The sequence below is a fragment of the Echiichthys vipera genome, assembly GCF_963691815.1.
Source record: "Echiichthys vipera genome assembly, chromosome: 9".
In the NCBI taxonomy this organism is placed as follows: Eukaryota; Metazoa; Chordata; class Actinopteri; order Perciformes; family Trachinidae; genus Echiichthys; species Echiichthys vipera.
Genome location: NC_139834.1, coordinates 22,044,256 through 22,068,866, shown reverse-complemented (window position 1 = coordinate 22,068,866; position 24,611 = coordinate 22,044,256). Strand labels below are relative to the sequence as shown.

General features: G+C 39.2%; 2 protein-coding genes across 11 annotated transcripts in view; one reads left to right on the top strand and one right to left on the bottom strand.

The window, feature by feature from the left end:
• Positions 1-9,955, bottom strand: part of ubr4 (ubiquitin protein ligase E3 component n-recognin 4) — a 51,956-nt gene extending 42,001 nt beyond the window's left edge. For 5 of the 10 annotated variants that reach the window (XM_083920767.1, XM_083920771.1, XM_083920770.1 and 2 more), the window contains exons 1-14: positions 9,828-9,955; positions 6,342-6,439; positions 6,110-6,213; positions 5,697-5,826; positions 5,240-5,385; positions 5,000-5,099; positions 4,402-4,543; positions 4,097-4,221; positions 3,570-3,694; positions 3,346-3,405; positions 2,972-3,162; positions 2,586-2,685; positions 2,006-2,146; positions 1,599-1,716 (exon numbers count right to left, since the gene is read on the bottom strand). In XM_083920767.1, the coding sequence (XP_083776893.1) occupies positions 1,599-1,716; positions 2,006-2,146; positions 2,586-2,685; positions 2,972-3,162; positions 3,346-3,405; positions 3,570-3,694; positions 4,097-4,221; positions 4,402-4,543; positions 5,000-5,099; positions 5,240-5,385; positions 5,697-5,826; positions 6,110-6,213; positions 6,342-6,439; positions 9,828-9,952 (1,705 nt within the window). In that variant the 5' untranslated portion in view covers positions 9,953-9,955. The remainder of the gene's footprint in view (positions 1-1,598; positions 1,717-2,005; positions 2,147-2,585; positions 2,686-2,971; positions 3,163-3,345; positions 3,406-3,569; positions 3,695-4,096; positions 4,222-4,401; positions 4,544-4,999; positions 5,100-5,239; positions 5,386-5,696; positions 5,827-6,109; positions 6,214-6,341; positions 6,440-9,827) is intronic. The other 5 variants (XM_083920769.1, XM_083920775.1, XM_083920774.1 and 2 more) reach the window with 1 other exon arrangement.
• Positions 9,956-11,824: 1,869 nt separating this feature from the next.
• Positions 11,825-23,269, top strand: emc1 (ER membrane protein complex subunit 1). The gene is made up of 22 exons (XM_083920385.1): positions 11,825-11,958; positions 12,435-12,562; positions 12,654-12,719; positions 12,807-12,900; positions 12,988-13,116; positions 13,955-14,081; positions 14,240-14,389; positions 14,601-14,768; positions 15,110-15,181; positions 15,540-15,638; positions 15,786-15,882; positions 16,746-16,862; positions 17,511-17,710; positions 17,889-18,038; positions 18,309-18,470; positions 18,604-18,723; positions 19,715-19,852; positions 21,094-21,267; positions 21,431-21,641; positions 21,752-21,836; positions 21,928-22,057; positions 22,967-23,269. The coding sequence occupies exons 1-22, from the start codon at positions 11,867-11,869 to the stop codon at positions 23,144-23,146; spliced, it is 2,889 nt and encodes a 962-aa protein (XP_083776511.1). The 5' UTR covers positions 11,825-11,866; the 3' UTR covers positions 23,147-23,269.
• The last annotated feature ends 1,342 nt before the right edge of the window (positions 23,270-24,611 follow it).

The window sequence follows — 24,611 nt, the reverse complement described above, 5'->3', positions numbered from 1 at the left end:
CAAAAATCATAGCGTTGCAGGTGACAGCAAGACGAAGCATAGTGTGTTTAGGCCCATAGTTTACAAGCACAACTTGAATTTATTGTATCCAAGAACAATACCACTGTTTTGACATGGGTTCTAGTTTTGTATTGAGGATGTTTTTCAATATGTGTGGTAGGGACTCAGAATGTCTGACATGCAGGAGTGTGAACGCATGTATTTTCATTGAATTGTTTGGGTCCCTTATGATGATGTCCTTGGTCTGTTTGTTGTATAATTGTTGATGTTTACTGTAACTTTCAACGCCCTCTCTGTTTTGAATAAAGGTTTCAATTATTGGCAAGAGAAGACAGGGGCACAGACTAGATGAAAGAGGGGTCAAGTTGTGCTTTTAGGATACAGCTCTTGAAAGCGCCAGGGGAAAGCTTTGACTCAACATATCAAGAACAGCAACATTTGGTGAGGCAGTTACTGTAATTGTCTGTATGAGTAACTTTTCCATTAATCACTGAGCTCTAATCTAAGGTTTTAATGCTTGTAAAAAAATAAATGAAAAATGAGCACTCATGTCAACACTGCTGGTATTGTCCTTTGAATCACACTGAGCCACAGAATCTCTTTGACAAAACATTGTCATTAGCAATTTCAGTGGAAAGCCCTTTTTAAGAGTATGGGCTGTTTTGCCAAAGCATCTTCATCTGTGGCTCTGTCATTTTCTAAGCCATTAGAGCGAAAGCTCAGAGCCTAAATTGTGAGACATACACTAACAAAATGATTCCAGGACAGTGAAGTGGACACCAAGTCTTTGACCTTAGGACAGAAAACTGCTGACCTGAGACACAAGCTGCAATTGTCTTCTCCTGTCTTCTCTCTGCTGAAATAGTAGACACTGTCAACTACACTGTCAAATTATGTGATGAAGGGACAGAGATTTAAATGACAGTGTGTGTGTGTGTGTGTGTGTGTGTGTGTGTGTGTGTGTGTGTGTGTGTGTGTGTGTGTGTGTGTGTGTGTGTGTGTGTGTGTGTGTGTGTGTGTGTGTGTGTGTGTGTGTGTGTGTGTGTGTGTGTGTGTGTGTGTGTGTTCACCCTTCATACTTCTGCTAAAACCTGACTGACTGATCCACTGACAGCACACCTGTTTCACTGCTTCACTGATACAGCTCAACACTGACAAGCTCCAGACCAAACACGACTCACCTGAAGAATCTGAGGTATATCTTGAAGGCACTACATTGCTGGGAAATTGGCGTGATGTTATATGTTTACATAAAACATATAATACTCCAACAGTTTCTTCTACATCAAAATTATTAAATATTTAACAATATGGAATTTCAGGGCCGTCCCTACACTATCAATGCTATGCACAGCAATAAGCATTGTGTCTTGTATCATCTGTGCCAGTATTGAAGTAAAAATGATGTCCAGATCAGAATCAGAAATACATTAATAATTCCATGGGAAATTATTTCAGGACCACAGCCATATGATTTTTTTTCTTGTTCTGCAAACCTAAAGTTGCTATGTGAGTGCATACTCTAGCATGACCTTTCAATTTTTAGAAGACTTTCTAAAGTGATGATGTAATTGCTGGAATCCAGAATGATAAAGTACCTTGACTGCTATCCTCCTCTGTGCTGCTGAAATCATCCTCATAGTAGGTGTTTGAATCAGTAGAAGCGCTGGCATCACTGCTCACTGAGCCCTTCCTCTGGCGTTGCAGAACACAAGCCTGATGGAAGCAAAAACAAGACCAGTCTTAATGATGATCACAGTTTTCAATCGATTACATTTATTCACAACCTTTTAAATCAGACCCTGATTTTTTGGGGCATCACAATCTCAATTCTAAAATCAGTGATTCAAATAAATGATTTGACTATATGGCCTTAGTGTGGTACATTATAAAAGTATGGCAGTTGTATCACACTTAATACTCATCTTTTGACATTGAGGGTGAAATTAATAACTACACTTGCAATCATGCAAATTACAGGTATGTAAATATATAATGATTGCACCTTTTTATAGGAAGTGGAGAGAAGGGTGAAGAGTAGATTGGTCAGGGGCACAGAGTCGATGAGCCTTTGGACCCTCTGGATGGAAGTGCTCTGTGCCATGATGTTAAGCTCAGCCGGTGGTCCGTCACTCGCCCAGCCCTGCTGAAAACATGGCTTTCAAATAATAGAAGGTTCCTTTTTTTCATATGTTTGTCAAGGGTTTTTCTTACATGTTTAGATTTTTTTTAAATGATTAATTAAGCATTCTGTTTTTTAATCAACCTTCCTTAGGCTTTTTTCATTTTCTCTACTTTGTATTTTAATTAATCAAGACTGGAATTGGTCAAATAAGTTTTGATTTTGTTAACAGTAAAACATGGCTCATGATATGGAAAAAAACATTAAGAAGCTATACACAACGAGAAGTCATGTAGACAGCCTAACTGAGATATGGGAAGTGTTTTGGTTATTCAAACACAAGGTTGTGCGTTTGCATTTCAATCGCTACAATGACTTTGGCTTATATGCTGTGATATGCAAATTCAATGGAAATTTAAAATACAACAGATAGTTAATGTATTTTGTGTGTTGCTTTATTTACCCGGTGCAGAGCCTCAACTTGCAAATCCTGGAAAAGTGAAGTCAAAAGCTTGATGGCGTGGTTTGCCAGAATAACAGACAAAACACCAAACCCTTGGTGTCTTGAGGAAAACAGAAAGAAAACGACAAAAATAATGAATGCTCACAAATCACTTTTCAAGTGTGACCTTAAATGTTATAGTAAAATAAACATCACAAATCAGAAATATGCAGTTCTTGCTTATAAATGTATAAATGATATACTGGACAAAATTCCAAAGATTTCACTGCAGTAACACCTTCACTTACATTTAAAAAAAGAAAAACAGCATAACTGCTTACAATCAAAAGCAAATCTGTGACACTAGACATATTATATTGACTGATCTCATATTCATTGGAAATTACCCTTTGCCAGGACCAAGTTTAGGCGATCCTGCGCCATCCTTGGTGCGAGCAGCAATATCACGAACACGCAGGGCAGCCAGAGGATCCTTCTCTTTCCCTTTATCCGCCAGGGCAGTGGGGCTCAGATTAAGAATCAGGTACAGGCTGTTTAAAAGGCACCAGGCTCCAAGCAGCTGGAAGTTCTGATAGTGCTGTAGTACACAAATAAGTAAAAACAATCACCAAGAATGTATTTAATAAAAAACCTCTGATACAATTCTGAACTTGAACTTCAAAAACAGTAAACTTCTGAAAAGGCATAGTCAAAGTTTATCAAAAAAAGTACTGAATGTGTCCTTTAGTATTCTAGTTTAACACTGAAACCTAGTACTCACCTCTCCTCCAGCTCTGCGAGAGTTGCTGATGGCTTGTCCAATCATTTCATAGATCTCCAGCTGTTAGAAAACAAAATTTGTATTTGTTTGTATATGAAAATGTGCTATATCTTGTTAAGATACCTATGCTAGCAATAATCAATGATGCAGTGTAGCACAAGACGTCAATGTCTCATAACTAATATGTGAGCAGACATTTAGAGTGTTGTACTCATTATACTCACACATTTCTGGACAATTGTGGCTGCGTCATTTTCATAGTCCTCCTCCTTAGTCCCAGTGGAGGCTGAGCGAAGCTGCAAGCCGCTACCCACCTGCAGAATGGCCATGCAAGTGGCAACACTCACACCTAAATGGGGAAAAATAGTTGTTGTTTTTACATTTACCAATTTGACACAATAGTATGACATTTGTATTGCTGCATTGCTTTATGACCTATTGTTTGAGAAAGAAACTGGTGAGGCCACCCCGTCCACAATTCCTTCTTGCTTGTTGGAGATTATAGCAGTTTGAATTACTGAATGGTCTGCAGTCTAGACACGGAGCAACTGAAAAGGGTATTCTTTCTTTAAAAAGCCCTTGAACGTAGGGTGGAAGACACTCGGTGATATTTAAACAACATTGTTTTATATTTAATTTCACACACCACATCCACTACTGTAACTTTCACCAGCAAAAAAATGTCATGTGACCAGTGATGCAGTTATTGTCATTTCGACTTTTATTTCACCCACAGAGAGGTAAAACCTACCAGCATAGAGACAGCTCAAAGCCAGCACGGTCATATCCAGTAATCTTCCCGGTGTCAAGGGCTCCAGAACTGGCAGGGAAAGCGTGTCCAAAGCCATGGTTACGTCTATCACCAGTGAATGAAATCTGGGTGTGGGTTTTAAGTATAGAAAGGTGATTGGAAGAAAGAAAAAAAACAACGAGTAATCAAATACACAGCTGATATTGCCCCTTCAAAACAAATCATAATGTAACAATATAAATTATAATAACATTTGACGTTAAAACATTTTAACCTTATACATTAATAAATAAATAAAAAATTACCCATTGCGGACAGCAGTGGCATCAGCCACTGTGGCAGGCATGATAAAGAAAGAGTTGGCTGATACAGCATCCTGGAAACGGTTGATGTAGCGCAGAAAGTAGGGCAGGTTGAGGCACACTCGTAGCAACTTCTCAGACCCACCTGGAAATACAAATTATTGTACTAAAATAGCTTCTTACTGCTCTTACCTCCAATACGAACAAAAGAGGAAAAGTGAAGATGTAACACTAGTGACTGTCACATGAAAGGGCCGAGGGAAAATGCACTAAACCGATATTCTGTTAAACTACAAGCAGGATACTGCTGCAAGTGATAGGTGCTTCTTCACACTTAAAACACTGTGTCTGTGTTTTATACATTTACTGACATCACCAGCAAATGTCAAGGAGTGAATACTTCAAAAAATGTATTTCACAATATAGTTTAAGCAACTGATCATGTACAGTATATCAATTAATGGTAGCTTTCTAAAATATATGCCTTTACCAAAAGCAAATGTGTTTCAGCGCAAACAGTCAGGATTCATTTTATTAAATCATGACAGAAAAACCATATAACTGAAAACTTTATTAAACCAAAAACAAAACAGCTACTCACCAAGTTCCTGTAAGCTTGACACATTCTGAGAGACAAAGGCATTTTTCATTTTGGCCTGAATGGCTTGATCTGTGGTTTGGTCATCGCAATCACTCTCAGCCTATTATTAGAGAGATAACATAACAATCATGATCCTTAATTGCAACCGTATGCATTTCAATTCAATTCAATTTTAACTTAAGCTGTTAACTTCTAATGAAAGTGGAGCGGGCAGCTGGAGAGCTGATCTGTAACACTTGCCTGCATGTGTGATGCTGACGGGGAGGCCAAGATGGTGGTAAGGTCAGGGTTAAAAACTGAAGTCAGTTGATTAAAGAAGTTCATTTGTACTTCCTTGTGTCGAAGCTCTGGGTTCACAGCACTGGGCAATTCCTTCTGATCTTCCACTATTAAATAAACAAAGAAGGGCACATTCTTTTTCTCAGTCACATACCAAAGCTTTGAAGATTTCATTCTTCTTACAATTGTCGGTCCCAGTACGGATAAACACACTGAACATTCACTCCACCAGCCAATATAGGAAAGTAATGAACTATTAAATAAAAAACAATGCATAGGCCCCGAGTCCCACTTAATTTCTCAGTTTTTAATGACTGTTCTTTTTTTAAATGCAGAAGTATATTTTTTTAATACCAGTAGAGATGTGTCATATTCAGATAATTGTTTCACTCTGGTCCGTCCCTTAAAAGACACTTACCATCTGAAAGGGTCTTGACGGTTTGAGGCAACTTGGCAGATTTCATCATAGCAGTGAAAGTAATGATTTCTGTGCGATCTAGTCTGCTGCAGCCGGTGCAAAGCCCTTTTATCAGAAGAATCAGGTGTTTCTGGAGAACAATGAAAAGTATTTAATAATCAATATAACTTGTATACAGTAAATAATGTCTGTTCAAACAGAAAACTGACACAAATGACCAGAAAAAACAAGTCAATATATACCAACATGTAGAAACAAACAAACACATTCAATACAATCGAATTAAGACAAAGACACAAAAAAACACAGCTACATTTTGTCTGTGGTTGGTCCCATCTCCTTAAAACTGGCCTAAAATGTTCCGTTGAACGCAGTCCTACATGACAATCTCCCATGCGGTTAGTTTCTCTCACCTGTGATACCGCACATGCCTCATCTGGGTTCTCCAAGCGCAGCAATGAGAATTCAATCAATACTTTGCACGCTGCAGCAACCGACAGTAGCTGATTTCTCGGTACTAGAAAGACAGATCAAAAATAATTTGCTAGTTGGAAGAAACATAACCTGTAACATTTAAATACTTTGGCTGAATGGCAGTAGCAATTTCTTATCTATCACACTAAAGAGACAATGAACGATACATACTTTGCCCACATACTGTAGTGATGTAGTGTGCAGAGAGTGCCACGAAGGATGAGTAGAAAGGCTCATACTGTTTGTCGTGGTGAAGGATGTCTGATTCACTGCAGATGAAAAGTGGGATATCACATTAAACAGTCAAATATGAATTTATATAATACCATTATAGTATTCATCTTTCTGAAGAAGAGAGTCAAGAGAGAAAACAGACAGATGATATCAGGGTAGGGATGGGTATCGCTAAGATTTTAACGATACTACTACTTTTACCATTTCTGCTAATTGATCCAGTACTTTAACAGTACTAGTTATCGGAGCAAAAATTAGACACTTTGAGAATTGAATGAACAACTGCTTTATTTTCTTGTACCTTATAAAAAGGTACTAAACCAACTGTACTGTAATAAATATTTTCAAAGCCAAATAAGCAGCACAGTTTTGAAGCAATAACAGTATAACCTCACAAATTAAATAGATTATTTTTTAATGTTTTACATAGGCATCATGTTATTACTCCTGTTTTTATAATTTAATTAACTCTGTGACAAGCATAATATACTGCTAGCATAACTTAACAAACCTGAGGTGGGTGGGGAAATGGGAGAGTCGCAAGCTAGGCTGTCAGAAATGGTGCATTTATCTGGCTGAATATCATGCACTTTTAGATGTTTTGAGATGTTGCTCATGGGTAAATTCCGTACCCTGTTTCGGTACCTATCCCTATAACATGGTGTTTATGAGAGACATGCAAGTCCAATGAACTTATTAACACCACATAACATTTAGCAACAGTCTGATAACCTCCTTCAACTCAACCAGGTATTTGCCAGAAATGCTGGTCAACAACTCTGTTAAGAAAACATCAAACTACTCTTGCAGCATTCAATCTGCATAATCAAACTATCATGCTAATTAAGAAACGCTTGTATGATCAATCAAACATTTGCAAAAATGCTGATCTAAAAAAAGAAGAGAGAACTGATAAACATACTTGTCATCAACACTGCGCAAATTGTGCAGCATTATATTAAGCACTGTGTTACCTTATAGTCTTTTGCCTTTTTTTGTTTGCTAACTGATGCACAACAATTAAAGCTTCCCAAACAGGCCTGGTGAAAATATTATTGTATAGACATCTGTATGTATTTCACAAACCATGATTGTTTGTAATTAATGACTGTACATGAATGTAGTATCTCATAATAAACAAGGAAACCCAACTGGCCCTGGTTGTCAGTAGCGTGGCGTTGCATTGCCCTCAGGCAAAAGCGATGCCTTCCAGCACATTGATTATGCAGTATTTTCTACGTCAGATCAGAGAGAGACTGCTCTTTGGCTACTTGGAAACGCAGTTTTTTGGTTGCCTATTCGGTTGTCCTTAAAAACACCTGGAAACACATAGCTCTGACAGAAAGGTTTCTGCTAAAATACCTCAGCTGTGTTCTACCCCATGTTTCAGCCTCTTACATGCATGCACTGCAAACCTGAACTTAATTGCCTCCTGCACGCTCTGCCCAGCGCCAACCCTCGCCTAAACCAGAGTATTTTGAGTAAATGAGAACACGTTTGACCCAGAAAATCTCCTGTTATATACTACATGTGTGAAAGGGAAACTCCAGACTACATACAAATCTGATTTCATATGCAAAGACGGCTCAGCACTGGCATACATTGCCCAAGTCGAATGACATCTCTTACCAGACATTGCCAGACAGAACAATCTACACTGTCAACTCGCTATTGGCATCGATCCTTCACAGGGACATTAACCATGTGTGTGATTCCTTTCATCTGATTAATTCCTCTGCATCCTCTAATACGCCAATTTGCTCAAGTGAAAGTACAAAACCACTTCTAAGAGCCGTACTACAACAATATGCAACTGAAACACGCCTTCTCTCAAAACAAAATACAACCTTTTCTCCATGCTGCATATTATCAGCGTGAAACAAACTACGGGTTCCCACTAACACTTATCCACATGCTTACACCTACTTCATAAACTGTCCACTGGGAAAGACATTCAGAAACACCGAAACACCCCAGACCTGCTACCCCTGTAAATTAACTAAGGACTTAATCCATACAATTTCTCACATCCATCTCTGAGAGAGACCAGGATGTTATGCATGCTACTGATTAATCCACTTTATTATTAAATCACATTATGACAATCTACAGTTCTTCTAATCACACATCACTGAACTGTGCTGCTAGAGACAGTAAAACATCAACAACTCTGTTAAAAAATATCAAACTACTCTTGCTGCATTCATTCTGCATAATCAAAACTATCATGCTCCTTAAGAAGGCTTGTATGATTAATAAAACATTGCTAAAAATGTTTTATATATGTAGCTAATGAGTAAGCATCAGCATAATTCTATAAACGTACAAGCCTAATATGAGGTTTCCTTTGAAAACGAAACTAAGAGGCCTGGTAACATCATTGCAGCTTATCTTTGCAGGGTTTTTGTTGCTTAGGAAGATAAAACCAATACACATCACAGGAAGCTTTTAATTTGAATGCCCAGAGGGATAAGCAGTTGTCATCACTGAAAAGGAGTGTCAAGTGACACCCTGGCTACGGTGTAGTACTAGCGATTTGGTAATCACTCCTTGGTAATATATGGATTGGTGATTTGCAGGGCGAATGTGCATGTACTACCTAAATAATAATAATGCCTGGCCCTGTGTGACAGGCACTGCACCAGCTTCCTTGTAGTTTCTCACAACCGTAGCGGATTTTCCCTCAACGCCTGTAGTATTACATTTAATTACGAGGCAGCATTATTCCGTTTTCGTTTATATCAATAAACACATAAAAGGCAACCCATCACCACCTCGTCAAAAATGAGTGGAGAGTAACCACAAGGTCCCCGCCTACTTCCAGCCCGACCTCAGACACAACAGATAACTACTTCAGTTAATAAATAAAGTGTCTATTGACGTACAGATTAGGGTGAATATGCCAGGCACCCGCATTTTAACCTATTCACATTCAGCCTATTTAAGTAAGCTGCCGCTGTCAAATGTTACTGTGGCTTTCCAACGTTACGTTATCCGTTAGGCCCCTCTTAGCTTTAGGTAGCTTGCTGGCTAATGTTTGTGTTAGCTAGCTAATGATGAAGCACATTTTCTAAACGTTACACCGCCACAAAGATTGACGATGGCACATCAATAATGTCACATTCACAATTCCAGTCCCAAGTCGAGCCTTGTTTCAAACCGTTTATGAATTACCAACCAGGGTATAAGCTAAGCATTTTGAGTAAGTTAGCTAACGTCAGCAACGGTCCTGGTGCCAGTACAAGCATAAGTTAAGCTCCAGCAGCTAACTAGCCGCTAACGTTAGCTCAACGGGTAACATTTCCCATCCAATTGAACCCACCGGGCTAAGTTAGCAGGTTAGCCAGCCAGCTCACTCACGGGTGGACAGCTAGTGTTTGAGCAAATAAGAGACACGCAACTTATTGACATGTAACCCGTTACCTGTTGATGATAGACCCGATAAGCTGAGGTAGCTCCTTCGTTTCAAAAGCGGTGTACGAGGCTGATAAAAGCGGCCGCACTGCCGCTGTCCATTCGTGTTCCCCATCTCCTCCGCTCGACGCCATCTTGAAATCCCATAGAAAAACTAACGTCAGCTGCTGCAAGAAGAAAGTGTGACAGTGAGTCACAGGGGGCGCTCACTCACTATAAACATACTTTACACAAACATGTACAATGTTTGCCCTCAAGAAACAGGATTCCCAAGTCAGCCTTTTATCAACTTAAGAAAATATCCAGAATTAAGGGTTTAATGTCACAAACTCAGCAACTTAATGAACTCCAGTGGACTTCAATCAGTCTTCCGACCTCACCAAAGTACAGAAACATCTTTTTTTAAGGTGTTAAATGACATAAGGTTGAACATTGACTCAGGCAAGGTGTCAGTTCTGGTCCTGTTGGATTCCAGTGCTGCCTTTGACACTGTGCAAAACCTGGGCAGGACTCAGCGGGACAGTCCTAAAATGGTAGTTATCAATGCAATACTGTGGCTATGACACGTGGAGTTACTCAAGGGTCAGTCCTTGGACCCCTTTTGTTCAACTTATATGCCTTTGGGTCCAATTCTGCAGAATTCTAATGTCAACTATCATAGTTATGCAGATGACACACAGATATAACTCACACTATGTGAGTCATTATGTCACTGTTTAGAGCAAGTCAAAAATTGGATGAACCGAAATTTCCTTCAGTTAAATCAAGAAAAAACTGAGATTATTGTTTTAGGCAATAAAGAGAAGAGAGTTGCTGTCTGAAAACACCTTGAGTCACTGTCTTTAGAAACTAAACACCAAGTCTGAAACCTTGGCGTGCTGATAGACTCAGATCTGACCTTCAACAGCCATATCAAATCAGTGACCAAATCAGCCTTTTATCAACTTATGAACATATCCAGAATTAAAGGTTTTATGACCCAAACTCATCAGGAGAAGCTGATTCATGCTTCCATCTTCAATAGACTCGACTTCTGTAACGGTCTTCTGACAGGACTCCCCAAAAAAAGTATCAAATGTTGCAGTTTGCTTTTTAACCAGAACAAAGAGTTTAGATCGCATCACCCCAGTTCTTAAGACCTTACATTGGCTCCCAGTCGGTTACAGAATAGATTTTAAAGTTCTGCTACTGGTAGAGCTCTGAGATCTAATGACTCAGGTCAGATAGTAGAGCACATAGTTCAAACTAGACATGGTGAAGCAGCATTTAGCTGTTATGCTGCACCCAACTGGAACAAACTACTTGGGGCTGGGTCTGTGGGAGTGTTTCTGGGGGATGAGTCTGAGGGAATAACAGGAGAATGCAGAAGACATATTTTCTGTGTTTATTGTGTGAGTGAGAGGGTTATTGTGAAACCCATTCAGTAGTGACCCAAGTCCCTGGTTTAAAGTACTGCTCCCTGTCTCCTTTTATTTCTGCTCATGGGTAGACTAAATGGGTCCCATTCAGACCTTAACATTAGGTATTTTACTGTTATATGTCAACAGGATTCACCAAGACATTTTCACCTGGCTATACCCAATGTTTAGACATGTTGTGGTATTTATTAAATTAGCACATAAATAGATTATGCTCCGGGTGCCCATGTTAACAAACAGTTTAAAAAAATATTTTTTGATGTAGGTAATCAACTCGGTCCTTTTCATGAGTTATTTTTTTCCCCTATTCGTGTGAGAAAAATAATGAATAGGTGAATGCATAGGGTATTTTTTGGGTCTTTTTCAAAACTTTCCCCTATTACGATTCTTCCGGGCTTTTTTCTTTACTCAGGACATATGAAGGATACAAAATCAGTTGACTTTGCTTCTGTTGCAATTTCTTCATCCTTTTTTCATTAAATGACTGGACTGGCATTACATGTATTGAAGCTGCAGTGCACCGCTCAGCCCTCTGGGGGGCAGCACCTCTCAGTCACAAGGTTAGACGCAGGCAAGTCCACTTCCGACTTCCTCCTTCTCATTGATGAGCGAGCTAAAGCTACTGTTGCAATGGCTAAGCTCATTTTGTTGATACTGAAATGTGTCCTGTTATGCGGAACTGTCGGGGCTGTGTTTGAGGATCAAGTAGGGAAATTTGACTGGTAAGATGAATCTATAAAACCATCAAATATGTGTAGTGTTTGTAGCCATGTTTTAATGTGGAAATGCTAATGCTAACACCTGTCACTGCCACTAGCTGCGACCCGGTGTGTTTGGGTTGGACCTTGTGTGAGAGAACAGGCCAGAAAAATATGAATTAAAATAAAGAAATACATATTATTCACCAGTTTACTAGAGTTGCTGTTGGCTTGTTCACAGTTCTCGATTTGCCTTTAGGAAACCAAAGGTCTGGTCAGCTCAATGAGTTACAGTAAATGTGATTGGAATTGATTTCTAAGCATTTTAATCAATCTGATAATAAGCGGTTTGCCATCCAACAATATGAGCTTTTCCTCATAACAGTGGGGTTTGATCCCTGCAGGGATACAAACATCTGTTCAGCTATCATTATATAAACTAATGTTGACCTTCTGACAGGTTTTTTATTTAATTTTTTGGTCTGTCTTGTGATTCACAGGAGGCAGGAATATGTTGGGAAGGTTCGCTTTTCCCATTTCGACTCACATATGCAGTCATCCAAAAAGGTGCTGCTGGCGACAGAGAACAATGTTTTCGCTTCGCTCAATACCAGGACCGGAGAACTCTGTGAGTATTTTATCTGTTGTAATGGAAAGTTTTATATCTTCGATATACTTGTTGTTTTTTTTAATCAGTATGTAATCAATGTCTGTTCCAGTCTGGCGACATGTGGATAAGACCGGGCCAGAGGGAAATATAGATGCTCTTCTGCAACATGGTCAAGGTGAGTGTGTGTTTGCAGTTGAGTTTACAGAGCTTGTAGTTCTCCAATTAAAAGCAGATGACTTATTTAACTCTTCTTATCTCCTAGATGCGGTGGTGGTGGTTGGTAATGGCCGCCTGCTCCGCTCCTGGGAGATAAATATTGGTGGTTTGAACTGGGAGATGGTGCTGGACTCTGGCAGGTGATCACCTCCTCAATTGGCAGTTATTAAGTATAGAGTTGTCTTTATTTTTGATTCGATGTTAACTTCGTTTGTTCTACATTTTAGTTTCCAGTCGGCATGTTTAGTTGGACAGCTAGACTTTGTGAAACACGTGGCTGTTTTGAAGAAAACTGTCATCTCTCTCCATTACCTTTCTAATGGTCATCAAAAATGGATAGAGAATCTACCAGAAAGGCAAGTGGACTTGTTTCTTTTTTGTTTTTTTTTAATGTTATTGGGTCATTGAAACCTTTTTTGTCTATATACTTTTAATATAAGCTTGTTTTTGTTATCAAAGCGTCTCCCCTGAAATGAAAGATCCTCTCCAGTGTCCAGGCATGTTTGAAAACATCAAATCCTCTCCTTTGAAGACAGTATTCTTGCTTTGTGGTCGAATTACCTACATACATTTAAAAAAAAAAAAAGACTTTATGAATATGCAAATATTGTTCATTTTTCAAAAGTTAAAGTGCTGGACACAAGTTGTCTCTTACTTCACTGAAAAGTCAATTTTTAGTATATGTGACTTTGAGATTTCAAGTTTCCATATCACACTTGCTTAAGCGTCATACTAGATCATTGTTTCCTGCTAACTAGTTGGGATGTCACAAATCATGTTTGATACACACCTTAAACTCAGACTTAAGGTGAGCACATAGAAACGTTCCCCTTCAACAGATTAATGTGAAAACAGTCTTCTCAGGTGTCAAATTCTGCACAGTAAAGCTCAAACATCCAAGTGAAAAAACAATAAACAAAACACATTGTGGAGATACTTTAAGAATATTTTATGTTCTTTCTTAGAAATGACCGTCTATAATACAATAGGGTAGTAGTGTTTGGTGGTAAATATTTTGGGAAAATGTATTAAAAAATCTATAATGTTGTGAAAATGTTGGATGAAAAATTATTTAGAAATAAAATTAATAAATATCTGATTTATACACAAATGTGTTTGGCAACTCTCAATACTTGGAAAATACAGTCAAAGATTAAAAAAAATGTATGAGTGTCTGTCTGTTTATCTCAACAGTGAAACCGTGGATTACCAGGCTGTGTATTCTGGTGGAAATGGTGAAGTGTATGTACTGGGAGTTGTCCCCCATTCCCACATTACAATAGTTGTTTACAGTTTGGAGGATGGAGAGATAATCAAGCAGGTAATCCTGATTTGTAGTACAAGTGTATACATGCTGTGTAGAATATCATTTTACAAGATTTATAAAGTGCAAACTTTTTATAATGCCTCAATCGAAGTTGTAGAGTTGCAATATATTCATTAAATTCCACATTTCTGACTTTGTTGCTTATGTTGCAGCTCTCAGTGGAAGCTCCATGGCTGAGCAACATACAGGCCAGCTGTGCAGTGATCAGCCAGGGGATGTTGACATGCGTCGACTCCACAACTGTGTCCCTGTACATGCTTGACTTGCACCTGCAGGCACAGATGACCCAGATCCCCCTGCAGGTACCCATTGGAATAAAACCTAAACCTTTTTTTATTTAATGAAATTACTGTGTGTATGTGTGTGTGGTAGGTTCTGGTCTAGGTTTTGTAGGTATCCATTTTTCTCGCATTTCTCTGCCTACACAATGGAACTCTCTTACCTTCCTCATTTTCTCTGTGTTAATACATTTCACTATTTTCTCACAGTATGCTACCATTTGTCTTCTTTCAGTCACTTGGACTTGAAGTAACCCCCGGCTTCCAGCCAGTAGTGGCGTCCACCCAGCCCAACCCGGCTCGTCCGCCGCTGTCCGAGTTCTTCCTTCAGCTTGGGCCTGAGCACCACGTGCTTCTCCAGCTCAGCGGTGGTCAGATAGTCACACTGAGGGATTTCAAGCCTGTACGTAACTGTTTCTTTACCTTGCACTTCTCTCTCATCCATGTTCGAGATTGGGACATTTCAAATTTTAGACAATTTATGTTTTGCCATTCAGAAATGTTAGTTTACTTTAATATTGCAATTATTGTATTGGACGCTTTAGTTAAATACCTAAACTATGAATGTCACTTTCTTGCTCAAATATAGACTGTAGTTGACACTTAATATATAATATATATATAATTGTATCATTATATTATTTAAAAAGAAGGGGTAAATCTCAGTGTGTAATACTGAGATATTACAATGTTTAATTGGGAAACCATTGTGAAACTTGATGTCTCTTTTGTCCCGATTCATAGGCTATGCTGGTTTCATTTGCTACCACTGGAGAGAAGACTGTCGCTGCTGTCATGACGCCAAAGAATAAAACTGTGAGTTAGTGTGAAATAATTATTTCAGACTTCCCATATTTTAAGAAGTGAGATTTACGTGCATTTTTTGATTATGAAGCTAGTCAAGGTGCCACATAAATACTGTGAAAGTACCAAAACTCTCAATTTGAGAATGATCTGAAAAATTAGCAAAATGATGGACCTTTATTTATGTAGTTTGCCACCATGCTCTCTTGGCAAACTCTGTTGTTAGTAGAGTCTTAGTTGTCTTTGTGTGCTTGATGTGTGATTTGCATGATGATTTTTGATGATCTGGTAAATGTGTCAAGGTCAAGATGAGAAGCATGTCTCATGATTCATATGATTATCTGATGATGATCTGTTTTCATCCCTACAGGCTTGCAGTCTTAACCTCTTTAGTGCAGAAACTGGACGCAGACTCCTAGACACAACACTGATTTTTAATTTGGATCCTAATGGTGGGAAACCAGAAAAGGTGAGTCTAATTATCTTACCAGTGATTCTCAAGCATGTATGATATTTGGCCTAGGCCAAATTAACTTTATCCACAATTGAATAAGATTAAACATGCAGTTTTTGTCACTTTTAACACCACACCGTTTTTATCCTTCTATTCATCCAGCTGTATGTACAAGCATTCCTCAAGAAAGACGACTCTGTTGGCTACAGGGTTATGGTGCAGACAGAAGACCACACACTCACTTTCATTCAACAGCCAGGTATGCATGGGAAAAAAAACAGGTATCTTTGTTAGTGCAAGAAAGACTGCTCTGTCAGTCTGAGCTGATTCGCGTATTTTTTATGATTCTACCACTGAGGGGCGCCAAACTCTGAACATTTTTAAATACTTATGTACAAAAGATTCCTACTCGTTGTAATAAAATAAGCTTCAGACCATTTTGGGGGGGAAATCTTATTTAACCAGATCCCACAAAAACACACATCTTGACCTTTTGCTTTTCATTATGCTCAAAAATGGAGGCCTTGTTCATTTTATAAAGGTGGTGAGTTTTAGGGAGTCACATGGGATCCATAGGCAAAAGATTTCACCTGTTGCCTGTGAATCCCATGCGACTCCCTGAAAACTTTTGAATTGTGTGAAGAGTCCGTCCCTTGTTGTGTTTACCTCTGAGATCCAGTACGCCTTTACAGAGTGCACAGAGAGTGGTGAGCCACGCTTTGCCTCATGATAACATTGGAGTATATTCCCCTTCTTAATCATCACAAATACCGCCAACATGGAGCACACACAGGCTCTTGATTTTCATAATGTTCAATTACCGGTAACTGTTTTTTTAAAATTGTATTATTTATGTATTTATGTATTTCCTTGTTTCCTCCCTATCCACCCAATCTGTTCCCACCTTCTAAACCCTAACATGATGAAATCAAAGTGTTGAGCAGTGAAAAGAAGAGCAAAAGAAAGAAAAAGTTCTAGTAATCTTGGCCTTTCCACAAGCATGTCGGGGGAGAAAAAAAAATGTCGCAATTCATGGAAAGCGTCAACATAGACTGCATACTGTCACAGGGTGTGTAAAGTGGAATGAGCGATTATAGAACAATAATGAGTCTTGTTTTCCAGGGCGTGTAATGTGGACCAGAGAGGAGGCCCTGTCAGATGTGGTGACAATGGAAATGGTGGATCTGCCTCTCACAGGAACACAGGCCGAGCTGGAGGGAGAGTTTGGCAAAAAAGCCGGTAAATGTCAAAGAAGAGCCCTTCATGTCTTTTTTTCTCCTAATTTTCCAACTTCGTGTGCTAATCTCTGCCGTGGGTCGATGTTCAATATTTTATCTATTCATTTTCACTTTCTTATTAGTTCTCTAATCTCCTTGCATGTTTTAAACTCAAGGCAGCAGTGTACATCCTAACCTTGGGGGTCTTTTGTCACGCTTGGTTCATCATTTTGAGATTTTCACCAGTTATAGAACTAATGATTAAGTCCACTGACTTGTCGCTTTTACCTTAACCCGCTCGGCTACTGCATTTAATCATCAAGGTTGCTATTTTTTGAGGTTGCAACTGGCTTTTAACTGTGTGTGTGTTCACTTGGTTGCTATTTGCTTCACTTTCTTTTGTCTTTATCCCGTTTTTTATTGCTTCGTTCGGATTCAGCCATTCAAGGTAACGCACTTCTCTGCTTTTCTTAAATAATACTTGATTAAGGTGTCTTAAGGTTAGGATCTCCCGTCTTCTTGTCTGAAGAAAGTGCCTCACCAAATTTGTATTTATGTTATAAGCTACACCTGTGACTTGCCTGCAGTAACAATACAGTGTCCAAGTTGTGATTCTCAATCCACTGAAAGTCATTTAGCATCATCCACATTCTCTCTGTAATTTGTCTAGACGGCCTCATGTCCATGGTGATGAAGAGGCTCTCCTCTCAGCTCATCTTGCTGCAGGCCTGGATCTCCCACCTCTGGAAGCTTTTCTACGATGCACGTAAACCCCGCAGCCAAGTCAAAAATGAAGTAACCATTGAGAACCTCTCCAGAGACGAGTTCAACCTGCAGAAGATGATGGTTATGGTCACCGCATCCGGGAAAGTACGAGACTAAAACTCACTTGTGTTTCTTTAGAAAAAGAGATGAGCCATGCCACACGTTTGTGGTTAAACTAGTTTCTGTTTATTTTCTTTCCCTAAACGGAAATGAAACACTAATATATAGACACCACCAGGCCTCTCTGAAACTCTCATTTTTCCCTTCCCTTTTTTCTGTTAAGCTCTTTGGGATTGATAGCAAGACTGGAAGTATTTTATGGAGGCACTACCTGGACAACATCCCATCTAATGCAGCTTTCAAACTAATGGTGCAACGAACCACTGCGCACTTCCCTCATCCGCCACAGTGCACACTGCTCATCAAAGACAAGGTATCTAATAATAAGAGCTCCGTGGTTATTTTATTTTGTGGGCTAAACAATCACAAACTTTCCTGTGAAATCCGCAGTCACTTAATTTTTGTACTCACATAGAGGTAGATAAGAGGGATACATTTCTACTGAGCATGCCTTATACGTACACAGGCACAAGTTGAATACGTTTTCTCCTGCAGTCATCAACACATTGGTATAACTGTAGAAGTGGTGTGCATTTATCTTTTATGTTTCTTATATTTGTTCTATTTTTGTTTGCTCCAAAAGGACACAGGCCTGGCTACACTCCATGTATTTAATCCAATTTTTGGAAAGAAGAGTCACGTCACTCCACCTGCTCTGCCTCAGCCAATACTCCAGTCCCTCATGCTGCCTCTGATGGACCAGGATTATGCTAAAGTCTTACTTATTGTTGATGACCAGTACAAGGTCAGTGGCGAACTGTAAAGCTCCTCACCCACCACAACAACATCCTGCATGAACTTTAACACATGCATGTTGTGTATCCCCATGCACCAGTCCAACATACAAATCGGCATCCATCTTTTGTTTTTCCCTGCAGGTATCAGCTTTCCCCTCTACGAAGAATGTGCTGCAGCAGCTCCAGGAGATGGCCTCATCCATATTCTTTTACCTTGTTGACTCCAGCCAGGGAAGACTTTCTGGCTACAGGCTACGAACGGCAAGTTAACCTGCTGTTACTGAGTTATTTCAATGTTCTTTGCACATCACGTTTAGAAGGCCTAGCCTAGTCTGCACCTTTTGGATGCCATAATACATCAAACACTCCACTTCCATTACCACTTTCAAATCTCACCTGAAAACTCATCTTTTCAGACAGGCTTACTCCCTTTAATTTAATTTGCTTTGTAAGACCAGGATAACCCCACCCACCCTTTCTATTTGTTTCTATTATTATTATTATTATTATTATTATTATTATTATGTATTCTGATTAGTACTATTATTTCGTTTTATTGTCTGATTCTATGACTGCTTTATGACTGCCTGAGTGTATTGTTTGATTTTGTATGGTGATGAATTATTACTGTTATTATTATTATTATTATTATTATCATTATTATTATTATTATTATAAAAGGTGATAACAATGGCTCCCACATTCCCATTGGTTATAATTGCAGATCATTTACTCTGCATTTCAATATTAGTGTATTTTCAATATAAGTGTATTTTTCTTTGTTAAAAGCAGGCAATGTGTGATATTAACACTGTGTAAGTATCAAAATGCACACAGCCCGTATTCAGAAACTGTGCCTTTAAACAAGCCGTCAGGACTTCTGTATGGTTGTGATGTCACAGCTTTACTATATATAGATGCAGTGTGCAGCTACAGTTAAAGTCATTCCCCGGCTGCAGTGACTGTGCAGAGAGCACAGATACTTAAAGACTCAGATGCTAAAACGGAGCGTTTCAGACCGAGGGTGAATCCAGGTATATTCAGACAGACAGTATGAGAAAAATTGTGTTTTTGAGCATTAAAACATGTAAACATGTTCTATTAGAAACCCAAAATAGTATGAGTATGAAAAGGGGCCTATAAAATATTCTGAGACTTTGAAGCCAGAGGTTTGTTACAATGAAAATTCTATTTACGTCACAAATGTGCTGATTGGCAAAAATAATGAATCTGGATGTTTTTGTGCACTCAGGACTTGTCGACTGAGCTGATCTGGGAGGTCGTCATCCCAAACGAGGTACAGAAGATCGTGTCGGTCAAAGGGAAAAGGCCCAATGAGCATGTGCACTCCCAGGGCAGAGTAATGGGAGACCGCAGTGTCCTCTATAAGGTATGATAACTTGTTCTGAAACCTTACTAACGCTGTGGTTTGGAAGGAGTGTGGGAAAGTTTCAGGATGGTCTGATTGCTCTTACTGGTGCTGGATTTGGTCGATGTTGTCTTGACTTCTTCCTTTCTCCCACTTCAGTTAGAAACACAGTCACTCCTCGTCAGTCCTAGGCTGAAAAAAAAATCATCTTTCCGAGAAACACTGTACCTCATGTCACTGTTTCCCCGGTGAATCATATCCTCTCTCCACCACTGACTCTGAATAGACCCTTTTCTTTTTTTACTAGGACTCTTCCACTCACCGCTGTAGATCCCAGCGTGATCTATGAAATAAATCATATAAAATCTTGCACTTATGCTGACTCACTCTCTCACATGAATCCTGGAAATGTACGACAATAAAAAATACCCCAAAGCCCTAGATTCTGAAGACGCCAATGTTCATAACATCCCAGAATGCAAATTTCTGTGACTTATGATTGGTTTGAAACAACATTTTAACGTCTTTTCCCGATATAAATGTAACCATAATGATAACCATCAGCCCCACGTGTCCATCGTCTTCTGCATTATTGTGTTTTTCTCCTGTTAACTAACATAAAAGAGCTAGTCAGAAACCGCGGATACAACATTTGCAAAGGACTTGATTTACCTTTCATTTGTCATTATTCTTATTAATGAGAATATGACTAAGAAAACAGTTGGAAAGTAGCCACTCCTGTGCCGCACAGCCGTGGTGCTTACACTGTATTTATTATATGAGTATATGAGTATGAACATGACGTCCTGTAAATTCGGATGGATTTTGTTTTTTTTAGTGTTTCTATCGTTCATCAAATTGCTCTGAAGTGCTTCAGTTGATCAGTTGGTCAGTTATATCAATAACCATTGTCCCTTTGTTAGCGTTGTGGTGTGGACCATCCACTTGAGTTAGAATAATTATAGTTATCGTTCTTGGTGGGGACGGCCCTTTAGAGCTTTGTCAGTGGTGTCATAAATTTCTCCATCTGTTCATTTCTGGTGTCTCATTTGGTCACAGAAACAGCCAATCTGTAATAGCAAAATTATACCTCTATATCAAGCGCACCAATTAGTGTATATTTGACATATAGCAGGAAATAGTTCTCAACAGTCATGTCAGGGTTGTTGTGGAAAATAAAGATAAGCCAGAAATATGCATAAAATGTATACTTTCCAACCTTGTTTTAGATGCTAAATTGTGTTTATTCTACTTCTGTACAGTACCTGAACCCTAATCTGCTGGCTGTGGTGACCGAGAGCACAGACTTGCATCAGGAGAGAAGCTTCATCGGGATCCTCCTGATCGACGGCGTGACGGGTCGCATCATCCACGAGGCCGTTCAGAGAAAGACCAAAGGACCAGTGCATGTTGTGCACTCTGAAAACTGGGTGGTGGTGAGTATTTCTTGAAAGAGACACTCAAGGGTTAACAATATGTTGTTTTGTTGCTTTTTACAAAACTGGACACATTAGCAGACACATGCTGAGGAGGAACACTGGTGATGTCTTGAGGGTCATGTGATCAGGATGTGCGTCCTGCCTCTGTTTGACTCCACAGTACGAATACTGGAGCACCAAGTCTCGCAGGAACGAGTTCTCTGTAATTGAGCTGTATGAAGGGATGGAGCTCTACAACAGCACCGTGTTCAGCTCGCTCGATCGGCCGCACGCCCCTCAGGTGCTTCAGCAGTCTTACATTTTCCCCTCCTCCATTTCTACCATGGAGGCCACGCTGACTGAGAAGGGCATCACCAGCCGACATCTGCTCAGTAAGTTTCAGCGAGGCCCAGTGTTATGTTGTGCGTTGCTGTTTTTCTTTTCAACATAGTTCGGCCTGTTTCCTTTTTTTAAATGTTTCTTTGGGTTTTGTTCATCACAGTCGGCTTGCCATCCGGAGGGATTTTGTCATTACCTAAGATGTTCCTCGACCCTCGGAGGCCAGAAATAGTAACTGAGCAAAGCAGGTGGGGTTCCTCCAGTTAAGTTTTGTTTAAAACATTTTATTGACCCCCCCGCCCCCCATCTCTCTGTTTAACTTGTTCACTTGATCTCCAGGGAAGAGAACCTGATACCATACGCACCAGAGCTACTGATCCGGACAGAGTGGTTCATCAACTATAATCAGACCGTGTCGAGAGTGCGAGGAATTTACACTGCCCCCTCTGGACTGGAGTCAACCTGCCTGGTGAGTCGGCAATAACGAGTGCTGCAGGAATGAGTCCTAAAACCTGGAAATAACTTAGGATTTTTGCACTTCACATTCCCTCATCTCAAAGTCAGCGGGTTTTTTAAAAGAGTCTTTGGTTAGCTGCCTGAAATAAGGTCATGACATAAGCTCAAGAGATTTTCACGTTTTTTTCTCTGACATAAAAAACAGCAGTAAATACCCCGCTCATACATTTTTAAAGCTCTTCCGTGTCTTTAAAAGGTGGGTGGTGACAAGTGGCTAAATGAGATTACAGAGGTTGTCGGGGACATTGTCATCACGCCGAACACGCAAAATCAGTTGAAAGATAATGGTGGTGACATTGTTATGCGACCGGGGCTTCAAAAAATTTTAAAGCAGCGTTTGTTTGTGAAGATTATCTTGCTAAACAAAACGTGTAAGTATCATAAACTTTATTTTGCCACATTGAGTTTTTTATCCAAAATAATAATAATCCAAAATCCACTAGAAAAATCCAATTGGCTTTTCGTTGTGGTGCTAACGTCCAGGTTGGACTATTAAAATGTTTCATCCCTGCAGCAGTCTATACTGACAAACATATTATATGATGATTACCAGTGCCAGTATTTCCTATTTACCATTTTGAAAGTCATAGGATAAAAACCCTGGCATGTAGGATAACGCTAGGTAGTTTAGGATGAAGTGGTTCCAATGAAGAAAAAATATTTGTCTATGTATTATTAGTTTTGAACACGTAGAGAATTATTTTGACACAATACTGGTTGGTCTAAAAAAAAAAAAAAAAATAATAATAATAATACAGCGGGCCATAAAAATGAAAATCCTTCCAAAACATACAGTCATCCTATTGCTTTCTCCCCTTCAGTTAATGCAACATTAATATCATAATGTTTTTTTTCCTTGTAGGTGGTGGCATATGGTCTCGACATCTACCAGACGCGCGTCTTTCCCTCAAAGCAGTTTGACGTACTAAAAGACGACTACGACTACATGCTGATCAGTAGCGTTCTCCTTGCCCTTTTCTTTGCCACCATGATCAGCAAACGCCTGGCAGAAGTCAAACTGCTCAACAGGGCCTGGCGGTAAAGGGATCGTCAAAATCCCATCTCTTACAGCCCTGAGGCTGCAAAAAGGACCTCAGCCCGAGGAGATGAGACGGCTGAGGCCATGCCTGTAGAAGAACACAGGCCAAAGATCAATAAAGGCCCATAAGGAACTGCAGGGGTGAGGGGACAGCGGGGTGGGGGTGGAAGGAGGGATTAGAAGTTTTATGTGTTTATTTTTTAACTTATTTTGCAAGCACAAGGAATTATTTCATAGTAAAATAACTGTTTTTGTGCCATGTCATTTTGATCAAATGTTTAACACAACTAATTACAAATGAATTAAACAGATTTTGATTTAATAAATTATGGAGTTTGAAAATTCCCACACATGTGAAAGTTAGATACTTAAGCAATGTTAGTTTTTTTCAGAGATTTTTTTGTGACATTTCCGCTTCATTAGACCGTTCTGATGGAGAGCGATAATGCATGTGGAGGTCAGAGAAAAGAGACACAGAAGACATGCAACACATGTGAGCAAGATTTAATACAAATGAACTGTATGAGTGTGAGAAAATGATGCAGAAAGGACAAGTAATGGTTATTTGTGCTTTCCTGAAGACGCTCCCACCAAAGGTACCGTCACACCGTTGTCACCGTCACACGCTTGACAAAGGAAAATGACCATCCAAAGCCTTTATTTTAGTACATCGATCAGACTGCCGCTCATTTTTTGATCCACTGTTGATGCTCCATTAAAATGTGTCTCAGAATTTAAGATGAAGTGTTTTTTTCTGTTTTCTCAACTTTTCAGAGAGTAAAAATTTCCTGGTAGCCTCCAAAATGTTTGACTAAGGTCAGAAATAACCTCACAATAATAGTATTTGTTGGCACCTTTCAGACACCCAAGATCACCTTACATGTTAAAAGAAAAAAAACAAAGCTAAAAATAAGCACATAAATACATACACATATACAAAGGAAGACATGGTGCCGCTAGATAAATAAGGATAAAGTGGTATGGGGGACAGAATTATACGGAGTAGGACGATGGTATATACCGTATAATGCTTATTTAACTAAGTAATGTAGATGCAGTATTCCTTTAATATGTTTATTAAATCAGTAAAATTGTCTGAAAGCTGCAACGCTTTTCTGTCAGCTTATAATTACCGTATTCAGAAATACTTTAATATTAATATTCTCAATTATTTAATATTAATGGTAAGTTAATCATAAAATGAATGCAGATTGGTATTTAATTCATGTTGTCTGCACGTCAGCATGCTTGAGCTCATTGCAGCCGGAAACATTTACACCTGATTGAATTTAGCATATTTAAGTTTCTTCACCAAGCTCTTCTTCCCAGTTATGGTATTCTTCAAAGTTTTATGGAATAATAATGCTGGCAGAATAAAGAGACGCTATGTTTCCTCTCTTTTTAAAAGGATTTAATGTCAAAAAAAATAAAAAATTCAAGTGTTGTCCTGTGGCTGTTGGCAAAACAG

Coding starts and splice junctions, on each gene's coding strand:
- emc1 (XM_083920385.1), top strand. CDS start 11,867: ATGGCTAAGCTCATTTTGTTGATACTGAAATGTGTCCTGTTATGCGGA. Junction 13,117..13,954: donor ATAGAGAATCTACCAGAAAG/GCAAGTGGACTT, acceptor TTATCTCAACAG/TGAAACCGTGGATTACCAGG. Junction 15,883..16,745: donor CACTTTCATTCAACAGCCAG/GTATGCATGGGA, acceptor CTTGTTTTCCAG/GGCGTGTAATGTGGACCAGA.